The sequence below is a fragment of the Oryctolagus cuniculus genome, chromosome X, assembly GCF_051225735.1.
Source record: "Oryctolagus cuniculus isolate XC-2025 breed Fujian yellow rabbit chromosome X, ASM5122573v1, whole genome shotgun sequence".
Classification (NCBI taxonomy): Eukaryota; Metazoa; Chordata; class Mammalia; order Lagomorpha; family Leporidae; genus Oryctolagus; species Oryctolagus cuniculus.
This window is the reverse complement of record NC_142888.1, coordinates 133,363,707-133,380,980: the sequence shown is the minus strand read 5'-3', so window position 1 is coordinate 133,380,980 and position 17,274 is coordinate 133,363,707. Positions and strand designations below refer to the sequence as shown.

Here is a 17,274-nt window from a genome sequence, read left to right as displayed (position 1 = left end):
GTACATCAAATTTTGCCAATGTATATGCATGGGATACATGTATATGTATGTAAGTATACATATGTATATATAGATGTGTGTGTGTGTATACACATGTACCCATACATATATATCCAATGTAAATGCCCACTGTTTTATTCCTTTGGGAAGTATATCATCTTTGTGAAGAGTTTGGAATCCTACAAAAGAGTGAAAAACTCTGTTATCATTTAAAATAGCTAAATGGTATTCTATCAGTCATAGCCTAAAATTTGCTCAATCTTATACTGTTAAACATTTAGGATGAGAGAAATTATTTAGAGGGAAAAAATTAACCTATATTAAGACATTTATTAACTTACGTATAAGAAGGTAAAATGTCATTTTTGTCTTCCAAAGAAGCTAAATGCTGTTTTAGTGCTTCAAGTAAACTCTGAGGTGCCTAGAAAAAATTGCTAAGACTTAATTTTTATAGTTTTAAGAAAAATTCGTACTCTTCTGTGTTTTAAAAATATTTTCAAAAGAAGCTAACATAACTTTATAGCAAATGCATTCAAGTTAAAATTGCTATATGCAAATTCATTACTAAAATCATCATCTTGGTATCAAATCAGAGTTTAAAATTATGATTTTTAAAATGATCAAAAGACTGCTAAAATATCCCCTGGGGAGAAGATATTGACTTTGAAATCATTTATTATATATGGTTCTTTCATTAGTCACTAGATCACTAGATTAACTTAAGTAAAGCATTAAGCCTAGTGAAGAAGTGGGATGTGGAGGAGGAAACATCAGTTGAGGGGAGTGCAGACATCTCTTCAACACAGTGATTTCATTCCCCTTGGATATACACTCAGAAGTAAGAGAGCTAGGGCATATGGTAGATCTACTTCTTTAGTTTTTTGAGGAACCTCTATACTGTTTTCCATCATGGTTACACTAATTCACATTCTCCACAACAGTGCACAAGTCCACTTTTTTCCACATCTTTGCTACCTGTTATTACCATTCATCTTAATAATAGCCATTCTAACTGGGGCAAGGTAATATCTCACTATGATTTTTATTTGCATTCCTCAGATAATTAGTGATGCTAAACTCTTTTTTCATATATCTGTTGGTCATTTGTATGTCTTCTTAAAATGTGATACAACAGGGTGGGAGGGTGGGTAGGAGGGAAAGAACCACTATATTCCTAAAGTTGTATCTATGAAAAAATGCATTCATTGAATGAAAACTTATATAAAAATGTGATACAAACATACACACACACACACACTGTGGGGAGGTGGGAAATGAAATACTATTCAGCCATGAAAGAGAAGGAAATCCTGCCATGTGCAACAAGAAGAATTAATCTGGAGGATTTGTTAAATAACTCAAACACAGAAATTCAGAGTTGGCAGAATAGGGCATGGGGGTGAGGATGGATTGGCCAAAGCATATATTACATATATTACAGTCATATAAGAGGAATACATTTAGAAATCTGTTGTACACCAAGGTGACTATAATCAATGATAATATATTGTACTCTCACAGAATATAAAGAGTAGATGTTCTGTTCTCTCCCTACTATGTGAAGTGGTATATTTACTAATTAAATAGACTTAACCATTACACTATGCATATTTTTTCAAAATTTATGTTATACACAATAGAAAAATACAATATTGTCTGTGAATTAAAAAATAAAATTTATTTTAAATAAGATTGGTAAAATCCAGAAGTGATATCAAAATGGTGAGTTGTTTAAAACTAAGAGTTCAGCATCAATTCACATGAAGTGCAAAGTGTTGGAAGCACAAGTAGGAAATGGCCAACCCATAGTCACACAGGAAGATCTGGACACCCCTTTTGAGTCCTGGCAGCAGATGGACTGAAAAAACTCCTTGAAACTGTGCACTGTTTGAGCAGGCGTCTCTCAAGGAGGCCAGCTGTGTGCAGCAAAGATGGAGCTGACTTGATGCTCACCTCCCTCTTCTGTGGTGTAGCCCTGCATCCCACGCTTTTGTAGGGTTTCCAGGACACATGAGAAGCCATGGGATCAGTTCTGCTGACTGAAGGCCGTGATTTTCTGTCCTGACTTGAGGACAGGGGCCAGAGTACTGATAAGAAAGCTCTTCCAGGAAAGAGAGCTGATTTACAGGGAATGAATGGGGATCTTGAAGGTTTAACCAAAAACCCTTGCCTGTCTTTTGCAGAGTCCACCACAGCCATTTACTTTGTTTCTGAGGATCAGAAATGAGGTAAGGAGGAGAAAGTGGTCCAACAGGAAATCTGGCCATCTACTCAGGTTCTCCTCCTGGCAGATGTCCCCTTAGAGCTTAGGGCACAGGTGTTGGTCAGTTAATGGTCATCTGTACCCTGACAATATCTGAGGCTGTGGTTCTCAGCAAAGGTCCCCTTCCTACTCTCATCATTTCCCTCAGGAAGCAAAGTCAATGTAGAGAAAAATCAGAGGACTACATTCTGATAAGTATCTAGACATGCTTCTGTATTCTTGTTCTGTATTTTTCAGGAACACAGGGACTAAGATTGTGTCTCATTCATTCATTATACCTAAATAGAGGTTAAGCTTATGCTTGTGAAGGAGTGTTGACTGAAATCCACTGGCTATGGTGCCAGTGGGCAATGAAACTTCATCTTCTATCCCACACATTCTCCTTGTCTCTCTGTCTCCACACTCAGGAGTCATTTGCTTCACATTTAGGAGTCTGTGCCATTAGTGAACCATTCTGTGGGGTTTGATGTCTATGTATAAATAGCCTTTATACTTATCAGTACATGAAGGAATATTCGTATTGTGTATCCTTGAGAGAACAGGCTTCTTCCCATATACATCATGCCACCCAAACCAGGTACCGTCTCAGTGCCCCACATGTGTTATCTCAGATAGTCCCAACCAAGGCAGCTCTGCCACACCAGGCCTTGCTACATGGGATGGGGACAGCTGCAAAAGTCCCAAGTCTATATTTCCCAGAAACCTCTGATCCTCCTTTTCTGGAGATTACACAGAAGCTTCTACTCCACAAGTAAATCTGCCTCCACATTCATCAAAGCTCAGCTGGGAACCTGCCTCTTAAATAGCCCCCACTCATCCTCCAAGCAAAAATACTAAATAAAAAACAAGATAACCTCTCAGAAGGATGGCAAAAATTAATATTAATCTTAAAAATATAGAGGTTGCAGAGGTGACAGTCCCCATTCCCATAAAAACTACTTGGACCCTGAAGAGTGATAAACTACATCAAGGTACTTGGTATCTGGCTATTTATTTGGTAAATGTGCTGCTTTCCATCCCTATCAGAGGTGAGGCAGGAAGAGTTCACAAGCACATGAAAGAGACAACAGTTTTGATCCAGGGCTGTGTTTACTCTCTCACCTTCTGTTGTAATACAAGCAGAAGAAGACTAAACCATGTGATCTAAACCAACATCAAATTGATGCACTGTATCCATGATATGTCATACTAACAGGATCAGATGAGCAGGAAGTGAGCAGTATAGCAGAGATCTTAGAAAGACACATGCAGTCCACACTCCTTTCACACTGGTAAAGTTTTTAAGGTTCCAGTGGTCACAGGCACACAAGGACACTCCATCCGAAACAGAAAATCAAAGTATTATATATTGTATATCCCACTAACTAAAGGAAACATATTACCTAGTAGGCCCTGATGGTCAGGCCCCATGGGCTATCTGGGACATAACACAGACAAGTTCAGAGGGCACAGTAGACTGCACAAGCAGATTGTCAGGGGCTCATCTCATCTACACCTGTCATGGCCTTGTGGTGGATCCCTGATGATCAGTTGCTAGGAGAGAAAAACTCCCAAGCTAATTTGATTTCTACCACCCTGCTATGAGTTAAGCAATAGCATTACACACATTTTTCATTTGCAGAAATAAGGAACAGATAGTGGAAATGAGTTGCTTGAGACTATATACCTGGAAGGTAGACAAAAGAGCCCTCAAACGTAAATGCATTATTGCAAATATTGCACTGTTTCCACCAATCAGATCATATCAGTCCATGTAAAAAGATGATCTAGCTCTTATTCTATGAGACATCATGGAATGTACATCATGCATATACACACACACATAATAAACACATAAACATAAAGACAAAGCCCTTTAAATACATAGAAGAGATACACTGACCTGAGTAAGATATGGAATGTCACTCTGGTCAATTCCAACTTGCTGTATTCACAAAAGAAAGGAGGAAATGCACATTATAGCAGGGAGTGGGAATAACAAAAAATGTCTATTGAGAGACCATTGTGTATACAAAAGAGGAAACATCTGAGGAGCACAACACTTTCCTGGGCTGGTATCTATCTAGATTAAGAAAAACACTGAGTAAAAATAAGCCTTGTACACTTAAACACAAATGTCTATTTATCTTAGGGCTAGAATCTAAAAGAGAAGGCTTTCCAGGTATTAAAACAGTCTTTCAGGCTTGCTGTTTTGGAAAGCGCTAAATTGCATTTTGAATACCATACAAATGTGTTCTAATTTTTCAAGTTATCAGAAGTCAGCCACAATTCAATCTGTTCTGTGGGTAATACGCCATTGTTCTCTCTGGTTTACAAAAGTTTCACTATCACTTTCCTAGGTGTGGTTCTGTGTATTTACCTTGCTTGTGTTTCTCTGAGCATCAGTGTGAACATGGTACTAGTTATCCTTATGGCTGTAAACAGAAGCTCCTAGAAGTACTTAATTTTAGTCTTCAGTTTTACTGTTTACAAAGTAGTTAAAACTACTTCTGATTGCTTAGTGTTTGTGTGGTGATGATGGCAGGGGAAAGAGACATATTTACACCTAAGTTACTAAAGTAATTCAGAAAACAGCAGAAAAACTTTGGATCAAAGTGGATTTCTATACCTCTGCAACTTTCAGAAACTCTGCCAGTTTGCTTGTTCTTCCAAGAAACTTGATGTAAATATCCAAACTTTCCTTGCATTGATTTTTCCTCATGTCAAAATACTTGTCTTAAAAAAGATAATTACCATAAAGGAGTCAATATGTTTGCAATTTCAAGTTTCACTCTATTATTGATTCTGGATATGATTTTAACCTGTTCAAACAATTATAGTTTTAATCAGCTTATTTTCTGTTTTTACAACAAGTGTTAGCACTGCTTAATCCCTATAATCAACACATTTTTTTATGGACTAAGTACTATATACTAAACAAAGGTGCTGGGAGTATATGTGGAACAGAATAGCATATGCAGATTTTTAGATTTTAATTTCTACAGCTGTTAGTGTGTAGTTTTGATTAACATCAAGCCCTGAAGCTCTTTGAATGACAGTGCTAGGTTTCCTACTCTTTTAGAACCTTAAAAATGTACTAGGTATTTCTCCAGTATGATAAACAGTATCTCAAACTTCCATCAATAGGGTCTGGAGAACCCTTAGTTGAAAGGCAGAGCAAGAGTGACAGTGAGAGATCTTCCATCTGCTGGCTCACTCCCCCAAATGGCCTCAACAGCCAGGACTGTGGCAGGCTAAAGCCAGGACCCAGGAACTCAATCCGGGTCTCACACGTGGGTGACAGGGGCTCAACCACTTGAAGTCTCATTTAATGCTTTCCAGGTGCGTTAGAAGGGAACTGAATCAGAAAGAGAGGAGCTAGGACTTGATCCAGGCACTCCAATATGGGACGCTGGCTTCCCACCGAGTGGCTTAACCTGCTGTGCCACAACATCTTGGCCCTTGTCACTTTACCTTTCTCTTTTTTTCTAGAAAATAATATGAAAATGAATACCAGGGCTACACACTGCACCTGCATTTATTCTTTCGACCAATATTATAAGTTGTCTCTCTCCTGTTTCTTTTTTTACTATTTCTCTTTTTAAAAAGTAAAATGTATTCTATATCTTACCTAGTAGATTAAGTATCCCTTCATTATAGGCTGCAAAGAGACGAAGAGAATCTTTAAAAAGGAGCATAAAAGCAGCATATATTATACCATTAGTTAGTTCATCTGGATTTGCCTAAAAAGTAAATAAAAGAGTGATCAATTACCACCAAGTTTTTAAAAATTTATTTTCCCACCAATAAATTATGCCATTTATTAATGTTTCAGAAAATTAATAATTCTTACATTAAAATTAAGAAGTGCATCAAACTGGGTTTGAATAACTGGAAGTATGTTTAGCAGCTCTTTAGTATTCATAGTTCTCATCATACCATCTGTCCTATAAAAGACAAAAGAAATTCACGAACATAAAGAATTAAGAGTTTGAGAAGCACTGTGACATTAGCGTCTTGAAATAGAACTATGTTTTGGGAAACTACAAAGTAGATCACATATATTTCTGGATTTCTTGCTTATAAATTAATAATATTTACTGACCCTCTCTTGGTTTTTGTGATATCAGATGCGATCAGTCTATATGCAAGTGACTTTTCATTCAAATATCTGCTGTATCGTCTGATGAAAGTTGACATGGTATAGCCTAAAAATGAGATGTTTTGATTATTTCCAACTCAATAGTAAGACTTATTTTTGCATCTTCACTCCAATACCTCAACAATATATTTGAAGCCCAAAAGTTAGAATGACCTTTATTAATTACCTAGTCTTATATTTCTCAAATTAAGGATTATTTCTTATTTTTTCAAAGCCTTGATATCACCCTATGATGGGATGTTGATGATGATACTCCTGAAGAGAGGAAATAAGTGAACCTTTATCAGCTCCTTTCACATTTTCACAGAAACTATTGTAAATTCCTACCATTGGGGTCAGCACTGTGGCATAGGGGCTTAAGCCACCACCTGCAGTGCCTGCATCCCATATGGGCACCTGTTCGTGTCCTGGATGCTACACTTCTGATCTAGATCCCTGCTAGTGTGTCTGGGAAAGCAGCAGAAGATGGCCCAAATGCTTGGGTCCTTGCACCCACATGGGAGATCTGGAAGAAGATCCGAAGCCAGGAGCCAGGTGCTTCCTCCTGGTCTCCCATGCAGGTGCAGGGCCCAAGCACTCGGGCCATCCTCCACTGCCCTCCCGGGCTACAGCAGAGAGCTGGCCTGGAAGAGGAGCAACCAGGACAGAATCCGGAGCCCCAACCAGGACTAGAACCCTGGGTGCCGGTGCCGCAGGCAGAGGATTAACCAAGTGAGCCGCGGCACTGGCCAAGGCATTTTCTTAACTAGGACTTTTTCCTCCTTGCACATACTCATCTTACCTTCTATAACACTTTTATCCAGGAAGTTGTGTAAAGTGAACAAAGAGTTTCGAGATGCAAGATGTTGGATAAAACGCTGTTAAAGAAATACATTGAATTAGTTTCTGTACACAGAGAGTTTATTGATGATTTTATCATTATGAATGTATTTTTTTTCTTTTTTTCTTTTTTCTTTTTCTTTTTTTGACAGGCAGAGTGGACAGTGAGAGAGAGAGAGAGAGACAGACAGAAAGGTCTTCCTTTGCCGTTAGTTCACCCTCCAATGGCCGCCGCAGCCGGCGCGCTGCGGCCGGCGTACCACGCTGATCTGATGGCAGGAGCCAGGTTCTTCTCCTGGTCTCCCATGGGGTGCAGGGCCCAAGCACTTGGGCCATCCTCCACTGCACTCCCTGGCCACAGCAGAGAGCTGGCCTGGAAGAGGGGCAACCGGGACAGAATCCGGCGCCCCAACCAGGACTAGAACCCAGTGTGCCGGTGCTGCAAGGCGGAGGATTAGCCTAGTGAGCCATGGCGCCGGCCCTATGAATGTATATTTAATGTAACTCTATCACTGATCTTCTCTTTCAGGAGCTTTGAATTAAATTTAGCATGATCATTTCCTGAGTTAGCCAACATAAGGATCTGGAGTACAGTTAATTCTCTACTTACTTACACCCCCCCCCAAAAAAAAAAAGTGCCCACCATTAAAGCTCATGAATATATTTACCTTTTCCCCTAAGACTTTGTTTTTTCAATTTTTAATTCATTTGAGAGACAGAGAAGAAGACAGATACAGGCATAGAGATAGAGGGAGAGCTAAAGAGAGAGCTCCCATCCACTGGTTTGCTCCCCAAATTTTTGCAACAGCCCAGGGGCTAAAGCTGAGAGCTAGAAACTCAATCCATCTCCCACATTGGTGGTAGGAATTCAACTACTTGAGTCATCACCTGGTCCAGTAAGAGCTCGAGCCAGTACTCAAATTCAGGTACTCTGATATGGGACATGGGTATCTTAACCAGAATATTATCCATTACGCTAATACCTGCTCCCTCCTCCCAAGATTTTTTGCTCAGCCATTCCCTTCTTTTAACGTTGAGTCATTTTAAATTGCAAAAAATACAAAAAATTATATAACACATATGTGTACCCCTCTGCCAAGAAGTAACTGGCATCATAATTTTAATGTGATAAATTTATGGCCTATTGTCCTTATAGTTCCATAGATAAATACTATATTTTTAAATATTTATGTAAATGGTGTTGTACTCCAAATGTTATTCTACAACTTGCTTCCTCTATTAGCATTGTTTTTTGAGAACCATCCTTGTTGGTATTCATCCTAATTAATTTTATATAGTACAAAAGTAATTCAAAAAGTTCATGGAAAAAAGTTGAGGGCAGGCATTTGGCCTAGTGGTTAAGATGCCTATGTTCTGTAACAGAGTACCTGAGTTTGATTCCCAGCTGTGACTCCTGACACCAACTTCCTACTTGTGTGAACCCTGGGAGGCAGTGGTGTTGACTCAAGTAGTTGGGTTCCTACCACCCACTGACCTGGATTGGATTCCCAGCTCTTGGCTTTGGCCCAGCCCAGCACTGACCATTGCAGGCATTTGGGAAGTGAATCAGCTGATGGGAGCTTGCTCTCTCTCTTTCTCTCTCTTGCTGTCTTGCTCTCACTCTCTCTTAGACAGACAGACACACATACATTCTCTGCCTCTTAAATTAAAAAAAATATTTTTAAAAGATGCTTATTTTGGCATAAAAATTGAAATATATTTATATTTTTTTCAAAACATTCATTTTAATGAATTTTCTGAAATACCCCCATATTTCATTGTATAGCCATGCATTATTTTATGTATTCCTATTATGGAAAGTTAGGTGATTTCTGGTTTTTCATTATTACAAATATTCTGCAAGAAGTAGGTATGCAAGTTCCCATTTCCTCAATGTCATTCTAATTCTTTATACTGTCATAAATTTTAAGTATGCTAATTTAAGCATGTTCTCAGAAAGTTATCCCTTTCTGTGAACTCTGTGCTTATTTTTTTTTAAAAAAGATTTATTTTATTTGAAAGAGTTACAGAGAGGCAGAGGCAGAGAGAGAGAGAGAGAGAGAGAGAGAGAGAGAGAGAGGTCTTCCATCTGCTTGTTCATTTCCCAAATGCCTACAACAGCTGGAACTGGGCTGATCTGAAGCCAGGAGCCTGGAGCTTCTTTCAGATCTCCCACATGGGTGCAAAGGCCCAAGGAATTGGGCCATCCTCCACTGGTTTCATAGGCCACAGCAGAGAGCTGGATCGGAAGAGGAGCAGCCAGCACCCAAACCAGCGTCCATATGGGATGCCGGCACTGTAAGCAGCAGCTTTACCCTCTAAGCCACAATGCCAGCCCCATCATTTCTTTTGATGATTAGTCTATGTACTCTTTTTCTTACTAATTATATATGCTGAATTAACCTTGAACCTAGTATATATAGGTTGCAAATATATTCTTTCAGTTTTGTGGTATCTTCTCTATCCAAATGTCATAAACATATTCTCCTACATTTTCCTCCATTGAAAAATTTAGTTCCTCTCTGTTTCATTTAAATATACGAGTATGTTCTATTCTAACCAATATCATATAGTATAATTACTGTTGCTCCATAGTAAGTTTCAAAGCCAAATTTCTAAACTTTACTTATTTAGTGTGACACTTGTTTATTGACATAAAATGTAATTTTAAAATAGAAAATTGCATGTAATTTAATGATATAGAGCATTTTAGCTGTTACATAAAACATGAAGAGTGTACATATGGGAAGAGGTGGACAAAGTAAAACAGCTATGCAACAATATAGTTTTGAGGGTATTTTTGTCAATCATCTAAAGAATTGAGAGAAATATGTACTTATTTATTGTCAATGTCTACCTTATGTGGTTAAAATGATACACCTCAAATACTGATTGCAAAGATATATGCATTAGTAAAAACAGATAAAACATTCTTAAATTTTAAAAATTTATTTGAAAAGCAGAGAGAGAGAGAAAGAGAAATAGGTATCCCCCATCCACTGGTTCATTTCCCAAAGTTAGGAACCAGGAATTCAGTCTGGAATTCCATCACAGGTGTCAGGGACCCAACTACTTGAGGTATCACCTGCTGCCTTTCAGGGTGCACATTAGCAGGGAGCTGGAATGGACAGCAGAGCTGGGACTCAAACCCAGACACTCCTTTATGGGATGCCAAGTGTCCCAAGCAGCATCCTAACTGCTGTGCTAAATATCTGCTTCAGGAAAAAAAAGTTTCAGTACATATTGCTATTTACTTTTCCCCGTTGTCACTAATAAAAGTTGAAAGTAGTAAGATATTGATAAAACCAAAATATTTTGCAAACACATATTTACAATCCTCTGCACTAGAAGGAAGGAATTGATGCTCACCTCATTTCCATGTACCATGAGGTGATGCACAGTAACCAGAGCTTTGAACACCACCACCCAGTTGCTGCTTCCAGTTTTTTCAGAAAGAACATTAGCTAGATGTTCAACACTCATATTTGTTTCATTTACGTACTGTATTAGATCTGAATTAGAAATAGTAACAAATGTTAAAATACAGAAATAATTTTAAAACTACAATTGGAAAGTTTAACTAAATACAGATGCAATCATATTTCAGAGGAAAAAAACAAAGGAAGTAACTAAAAAAAAACCCTTTCCTTCATTACATATATTACAATTTGTACTGATATATGTTCCATGAGAGTTAATGCTTGTTTAGTTATTACCTTGATGAAGGCAAGGAGTGCATCCATTTTGATCACCAAGACCCAGCACAGTTGATGGTGAATACTTGTTAAATCAATGACTACTACTCAAGAAGGTAAATAACATACCCAAGGTCATACAAGTAATTAAGTGACACCAATAACTGTTATAGTGCTTCTCTCAAGAAAAGTATTATTCCAAGAAGTTCAGTTAGGAGCTTTCCTTGTTAGTGATACCCTGTGTCTGACTCTTTTGCCTGTATCCATGTCCTAATTTCTTGCCTCAAGATAGTAACCACTCATCAAATTGTTTCATACAGCCATTCAAAAGTAAGGCTTTCATCATTTCATTTTCACTCAAGGGCACACAATGATCGCTTACTTTTTATGGGTTCAGAATTCTCTTTGCTGTAAATTAAAAATGTTACCTCAAGAAGAAAAGAAATCCTCTTTGCTTTCATAATTGTCTATAAACTTCCAGTGTCAGACACTTTCTATGTGTAGAACTTATTAATTCATCAGAACTCTTAGATATATAGCACTAGAATAGGTACAAGGACAGTGCTTCACAAGTATATACATTCAGATTCATTTATTCACCAAGTGTATATACTGCTGTGTCACATTTAAGGTTATGAAGAATGAATTTTTTTTTTCTGTGTTTCATTCCAGTACATGGCCTTCCCAGAATAATGCTGTGTGGGAGACCGGGAAAAAACTCCTGGGACCTGGCTTTGGATCTATTTATTTATTTATTTATTAGACAGTGAGAGAGAGACAGAAAGAAAGGTCTTCCTTCTGCTGGTTTACCCCCCAAAAGGCCGCTACGGCCGGAGCTACACCAGGAGCCAGATGCTTCTTCCTGGCCTCCCATGCGGGTACAAGGGCCCAAGCACTTGGGCCATCCTCCACTGCCTTCCTGGGTCACAGCAGCGAGCTGGACTGGAAGAGGAGCAACCTGGACTAGAACCCAGCACCCATATGGGATGTTGGTGCTGCAGGTGGAGGATTAGCCAAGTGAGCCGCAGCACCAGGCCCCTGGCTTTGGATCTACTCAGCTCAGACCACTGCAGCCATTTGGGGAGTGAACCTGCAAACGGAAGCTCGCTCGCTCTCTCTCTCTCTCTCTCTCTCTCTCTGCCTCTCAAATAAATAAATGTTTAAAAAAAAGAAAAGGAAATAAGACTTCAGAAGACAAATACAGATTAAGTCAATGAATAGGTTTCAAGTAAAATATCAAAATAAAGACATGATCAAAAGAGTAAGTAGCAGTAGGATCTCTGTAGGTAACAGCACATACTGTTTATGAAGTCACTATTCATTATGAACTCAAACCATACGCAATGGGACTAGACTGAGAATCTACACTTTGAGCACTAGACCACTTTAAGAACTGTGCATGTATAAGGGAGGGCACTGAGTTAGACTCGGGAAATGAGGCCATTGTAAGAAACAGGTTGTTTTGCATCACCCCCTTATCTTCTAAGTTATTTGAATAACTAATAAATATTTTGAAATTTAGCATTAAAAACACCAGTGATTCCCTTCTATGCACAAAGGTTCAAATTTCCACTTCAGGGGAGGGGAGTCGGGTATTGCCATTACAGATTCTTCCGCATTTAGACTGTGCCTGCGTTCAGCCTCTTACTCACCAGCTAGGTGTTTTGGCTCGGGCTCCGTGGGTTCATCGGTGGTTGCCCCGAGGGCAGCCTTGGACGCAGACCACCCCATGAGAATGTCACAGATCGCTACCTACGAGGGTGATGGATGCAGAGTCCGGTCCCTCCTCTTCAGATCAGCAGGGACCGGCACCCCCTCGTAACTCACAAGGAGCCTGAGATGAGGAAAGAAAGGCTTACCTAGCCAATGGCACTCACCACGTAACCTTTTACTTCATACTGCTTGATGCAGTCCTCCAGCATTATGAGGTGGGATTTGAGCTAGCAAGGCACTAGAAAAGATGGCTGCCGGCCCCAATAAGGGGGTACACAGACGCTTGCTTAGATTCTGATGGCTCTAGGAAATTAAGCAGTCTTGTGACAGGACTTTGGAAATTATTGATTAGTTAGGCTAGAGTTACCAATTTTCTTAATGTCCTCAAAGAACTAGCTTTTGATTTTATAGATTTTCTTTGTTTTCTGTCTTCAATTTCCTTATTTCCTGCTCTTATTTTTCACTATTTATTCCTCCGACTTGCTTTGGTTTTATTTTGCTCTTTATTTTTCCAGTTACTTAATGTAGCAGGTTAAGTTACTGACTTGACACGTTTCTCTTATAATATGGAGAATTAGTACCAAGAAATGCTTTTGTTGTTGAACTTTTTTTATTATTTCAATGTGTAAAACTTGAGATTTATTTTATGGCACATAATATGATAAATGTAAATGCCCTTTGTACACTTGACTGTTCTGATTAAATGTGTAGTACACTTATTTATTTTCATTTTATTTCAAAGGTAGAGACAGAGAGAGAGAGAGGAAGAGGGAGAGAGAGAGAGAGACATCTTCCATCTGATGATTCATTCCCCAAATACCCACAATAGTTGAGGTTTTAGGCCAGCCCAAAGGTGTGAGGCAGCAACTCCACCTGGGTCTCCCACATGGGTGGCAGGGACCCAAATACTTGAGCCACTACCTGCTGCCTTTAAGGATGCACTTTAGTAGATCAGAAGCAGAGCAGGAACTTGAACCAGAAACTCTGATATAAAATGTAGGCATCCCAAAAAGTGAGTTAACCACTGTGCCACAGTAGTATTTTCTTAATTTTATTTATGTCATATATATTTATGTATGTGTATATTTGAAAGACAAAGAGACAGAAACAGAGGGACAGACACAGAAACAGAGATCTTCCATTTGCTGATTCTCTGCTCAAATATTCATGACAGCTAGGTATGAGTCAGGCTGAAACCAAGAGCCCAAATCTTATTCCAGGGCTCCCATGTGAGTGGTAGGGACTCAAATACTTGAGTCACCACCTGCTGCCTCCCAGAGTGTGCATTAGCAGGAAACTGGAATTGGAAGTAGAGCCAGAATTGGAATCTAGGCTCCCCAGTAAGGGATACAGTATCGAAAGCAGCATCTTAACTACTATGCCAAACATACATCCTCGGAGAATTTCTTTTGCTATATCTTCAAGAACTTTTCTTCTGCAGAAGTCTAATATGCTGTTAATCCCATTCAGAACATAATGCATTGCTAATAATGTAGTTTTCATCTCTAGCAATTCCATTGGTTCTTTTCATATCTTTCATTACTCTCCTCATTATGTTCACACTTTCCTTTAAACCCTTGAAGATATTCCTAATAGTTAGAATGTTAATTCCATAATCTTTGTCATTTCTGTGTCAATTCCTATTGACTTATTTTTGTCTTGTGCTTCTCCCTATGCCTAGTAATTTTCTATTGGATGCTAGATATTAATTTGGCTTCGGTGAGGGTTGCATTTTGGTGTTTTTCTTTAAAGAATGTTGAAGTTTGCTTAAACAGGCATTGTAAGAAAAAAAGGGGCATACTGGTGCCTCCCCACATGGGGCAACAAATATAAAGGGCACAGAACAGAGAAGAGACAGGGTACAAACTTGTAGTCAGACCAAATTTATTAAAAGAAAATAATCTGCAAAGATGGGTGACAAACTGCCAGCGTGACATAGACTGAACACATGGCAGAGGGTCCAGACCCCAATAGGCTGGGCCTTTTTATATCTTAGGTGGGCTAGGGGTGAGGGGGGGCAGTAGGTAGAGGTAAGCTTCATACTGGTTCTTCAATTTTGGCCTGTGGGCTTCCAAACCTGGGGAAGACTGTGGGGGGGGGCGGGGGGGCGGAGAACAATTGGGTGTGAGACTGAACTGGTCTCTTGAAAGAAGGCAGGGGTAACAAGAAACTAAAATGGCTGAGACTTATGTCCTTGTTCTATCAGGCATACATTACTTTCAAATCACTTCTATCATTTCAAGTTATGTTTTCTTAAGTATCTTTAATTCATATATAATACCATTTATCCATTACTGTGCAATTCAATAGTTTTTGGTACCCTCCAAGAGCTGTGCAACTATCACCAATATCAATTTATAATATCTCACTACTTTCCAAAAACCCCCATTTTCCCCTGTACCTCCTAGTCCTAGGCAACTACTAATGTACTTTATGTATCTTTGTGGTTGGCTTTTTTAACTCAGCATAATAAACCCAATGTTGATTCATGTTGTGAATGATACACCATATAAGTTGTGGCATGTATCAATTATTCACAATGTTTATTCATTTTTTTCACTGATGGACATTTGGGCTGTTCCAACCTTTGGGAAGTTGTGAATATTGCTTCATGTACAAGCATGTTTCAATGAAGGTTTTCGGTTCTTTTGGGTATTTACCTACAAATTGAATTGCATGATCATATGGTATTTCTATGTTTAACTTTGTTGTGAAGAATTGCCACTATTTTGGGGATGAACAGTGGCTGAACTATTTTACATCAATACCAGCAATGTATAAGATTTCTAATTTCTTCATATCCTTGTCAACATTTGTTTGCTTAGAGCTATCCTAGCTGTTGGGAAGCATCTCAATGTGATTTCCATTTGCATTTCTGGTAAGGATTTTGAGCATGTTTGCATGTACTAATTGGCAATTTGTATATCTACTTTGAGGAAATGTCTGTTTAGGTACTTTGCACATTATTAAATTGTTTTTTTTTTTTGTAATGATCATTGCTGCCATATAGATACACCACTGACACTTCTCTTTCTCCTTACCTCTGCCCCTTCCTCACTGTCACCCTCCTTTCAAATAGATACAGAAAGATGATAGACAGACAAAAGAATTGTTGGGGTCAGCACTGTGGCATAGTAGGCTAAGCCTCCGTCTCGTGTCCCAGCTGCTCCTCTTCTGATCCAGCTCTCTGTTTGTGGCCTGGAAAAGCAGTGGAAGACAGCCCAAATCCTTGCCCTCTGCACCCACATAGGAGACATGGAAGAAACTTCTGGCTCCTGGCTTCAGATCGGCCCAGCTCCAGCCATTGTGGCCATTTGGGGAGTGAACCAACAGATGGTAGAACTTTCTCTCTCTCTGTAACTCTACCTGCCAAATAATCAAAATCTTTAAAAAAAGAATTGTCAATTCTGTTGATCTGGCCAGAGAACAAATTTTTGTTTTATTGATTTTTCTCTACTGTTTTTCCGTTCTTTAAGTCATTTATCACCACTCTAATCTTTATTATAACCTTCCTTCTGCTAGTCTTGGGTTTAATTTGCTCTTCTTTTACATCTCCTTAAAGTGGAAAGTTGGGTTATGAACTCAAAATATTTTCTTTTTTATTTTATTTTATTTTTATTTTTTACAGGCAGAGTGGACAGTGAGAGAGAGAGACAGAGAAAGGTCTTCCTTTGCCGTTGGTTCACCCTCCAATGGCCGCCCCGGTCAGCGCACCGCGCTGATCCGCTGGCAGGAGCCAGGTACTTATCCTGGTCTCCCATGGGGTACAGGGCCCAAGCACTTGGGCCATCCTCCACTGCACTCCCTGGCCACAGCAGAGAGCTGGCCTGGAAGAGGGACAACCGGGACAGAATCCGGCGCCCCAACCGGGACTAGAACCCGGTGTGCCGGCGCCGCAAGGCAGAGGATTAGCCTAGTGAGCCGCGGCGCCGGCAAAATATTTTCTTTTTTAATGGTGACAAACTCTCAGCACCTTCATCAGCAGAATAATCATTCACTTCTATGGTCCTGGTTTTCCTGACTCCATACAACTGGGCACATGGTGCACTTATCCCATTGACTATAGTTCTAATTGTAGTATTCTTTAACTGGGAACATCCTTGACAACCTAGAGAAGGCTAATAGTACATTCAACAGTTTCAGTCATAGGCACAAAGATAAATAGAATGTTTATCACATAAAAAATAATACAGATTAGATTCAAGAACTTCACTGGTTTGACCAGGGTCAACTGACTACACTGAAGTAACAACATTGCAACTTAAAATGTCTTAGTGGTAGTGAGGCACCACCAGTAACTGCTTTCACATAGCATATTTTCCTTTTTAAAGATTTTTTTTTAATTTCTTTATTTGAGAGGTAGAGTTACAGACACAGAGAGGGAGAGGCAGAGAGAAAGGTCTTCCTTCTGTTGCTTCACTTCCCAAATGGCTGCAACGGCCAGAGCTGCGCCGATCTGAAGCCAGGAGCCAGGAGTCTCTGCAGGGTCTCCCATGCAGGTGCAGGGGCCCAAGCACTTGGGTCATCATCCACTGCCTTCCCGGGCCATAGCAGAGAGCAGGATTGGAAGAGGAGCAGCTGGAACTAGAACCGGTGCCCATATGGAATGCCGGTGCCACAGGCGAAGGATTAACCTACTGCGC

General features: G+C 39.5%; 1 protein-coding gene across 1 annotated transcript in view; it reads right to left on the bottom strand.

The window, feature by feature from the left end:
* Nucleotides 1-12,649, bottom strand: part of LOC103345414 (phosphatidylinositol-binding clathrin assembly protein) — a 36,467-nt gene extending 23,818 nt beyond the window's left edge. The window contains exons 1-9 of the mRNA XM_089323954.1: nucleotides 12,571-12,649; nucleotides 10,593-10,735; nucleotides 7,186-7,261; nucleotides 6,327-6,450; nucleotides 6,096-6,189; nucleotides 5,874-5,985; nucleotides 4,872-4,978; nucleotides 4,146-4,187; nucleotides 342-421 (exon numbers count right to left, since the gene is read on the bottom strand). Coding sequence (XP_089180080.1) covers nucleotides 342-421; nucleotides 4,146-4,187; nucleotides 4,872-4,978; nucleotides 5,874-5,985; nucleotides 6,096-6,189; nucleotides 6,327-6,450; nucleotides 7,186-7,261; nucleotides 10,593-10,735; nucleotides 12,571-12,649 — 857 coding nt within the window. The remainder of the gene's footprint in view (nucleotides 1-341; nucleotides 422-4,145; nucleotides 4,188-4,871; nucleotides 4,979-5,873; nucleotides 5,986-6,095; nucleotides 6,190-6,326; nucleotides 6,451-7,185; nucleotides 7,262-10,592; nucleotides 10,736-12,570) is intronic.
* Nucleotides 12,650-17,274: the final 4,625 nt, after the last annotated feature.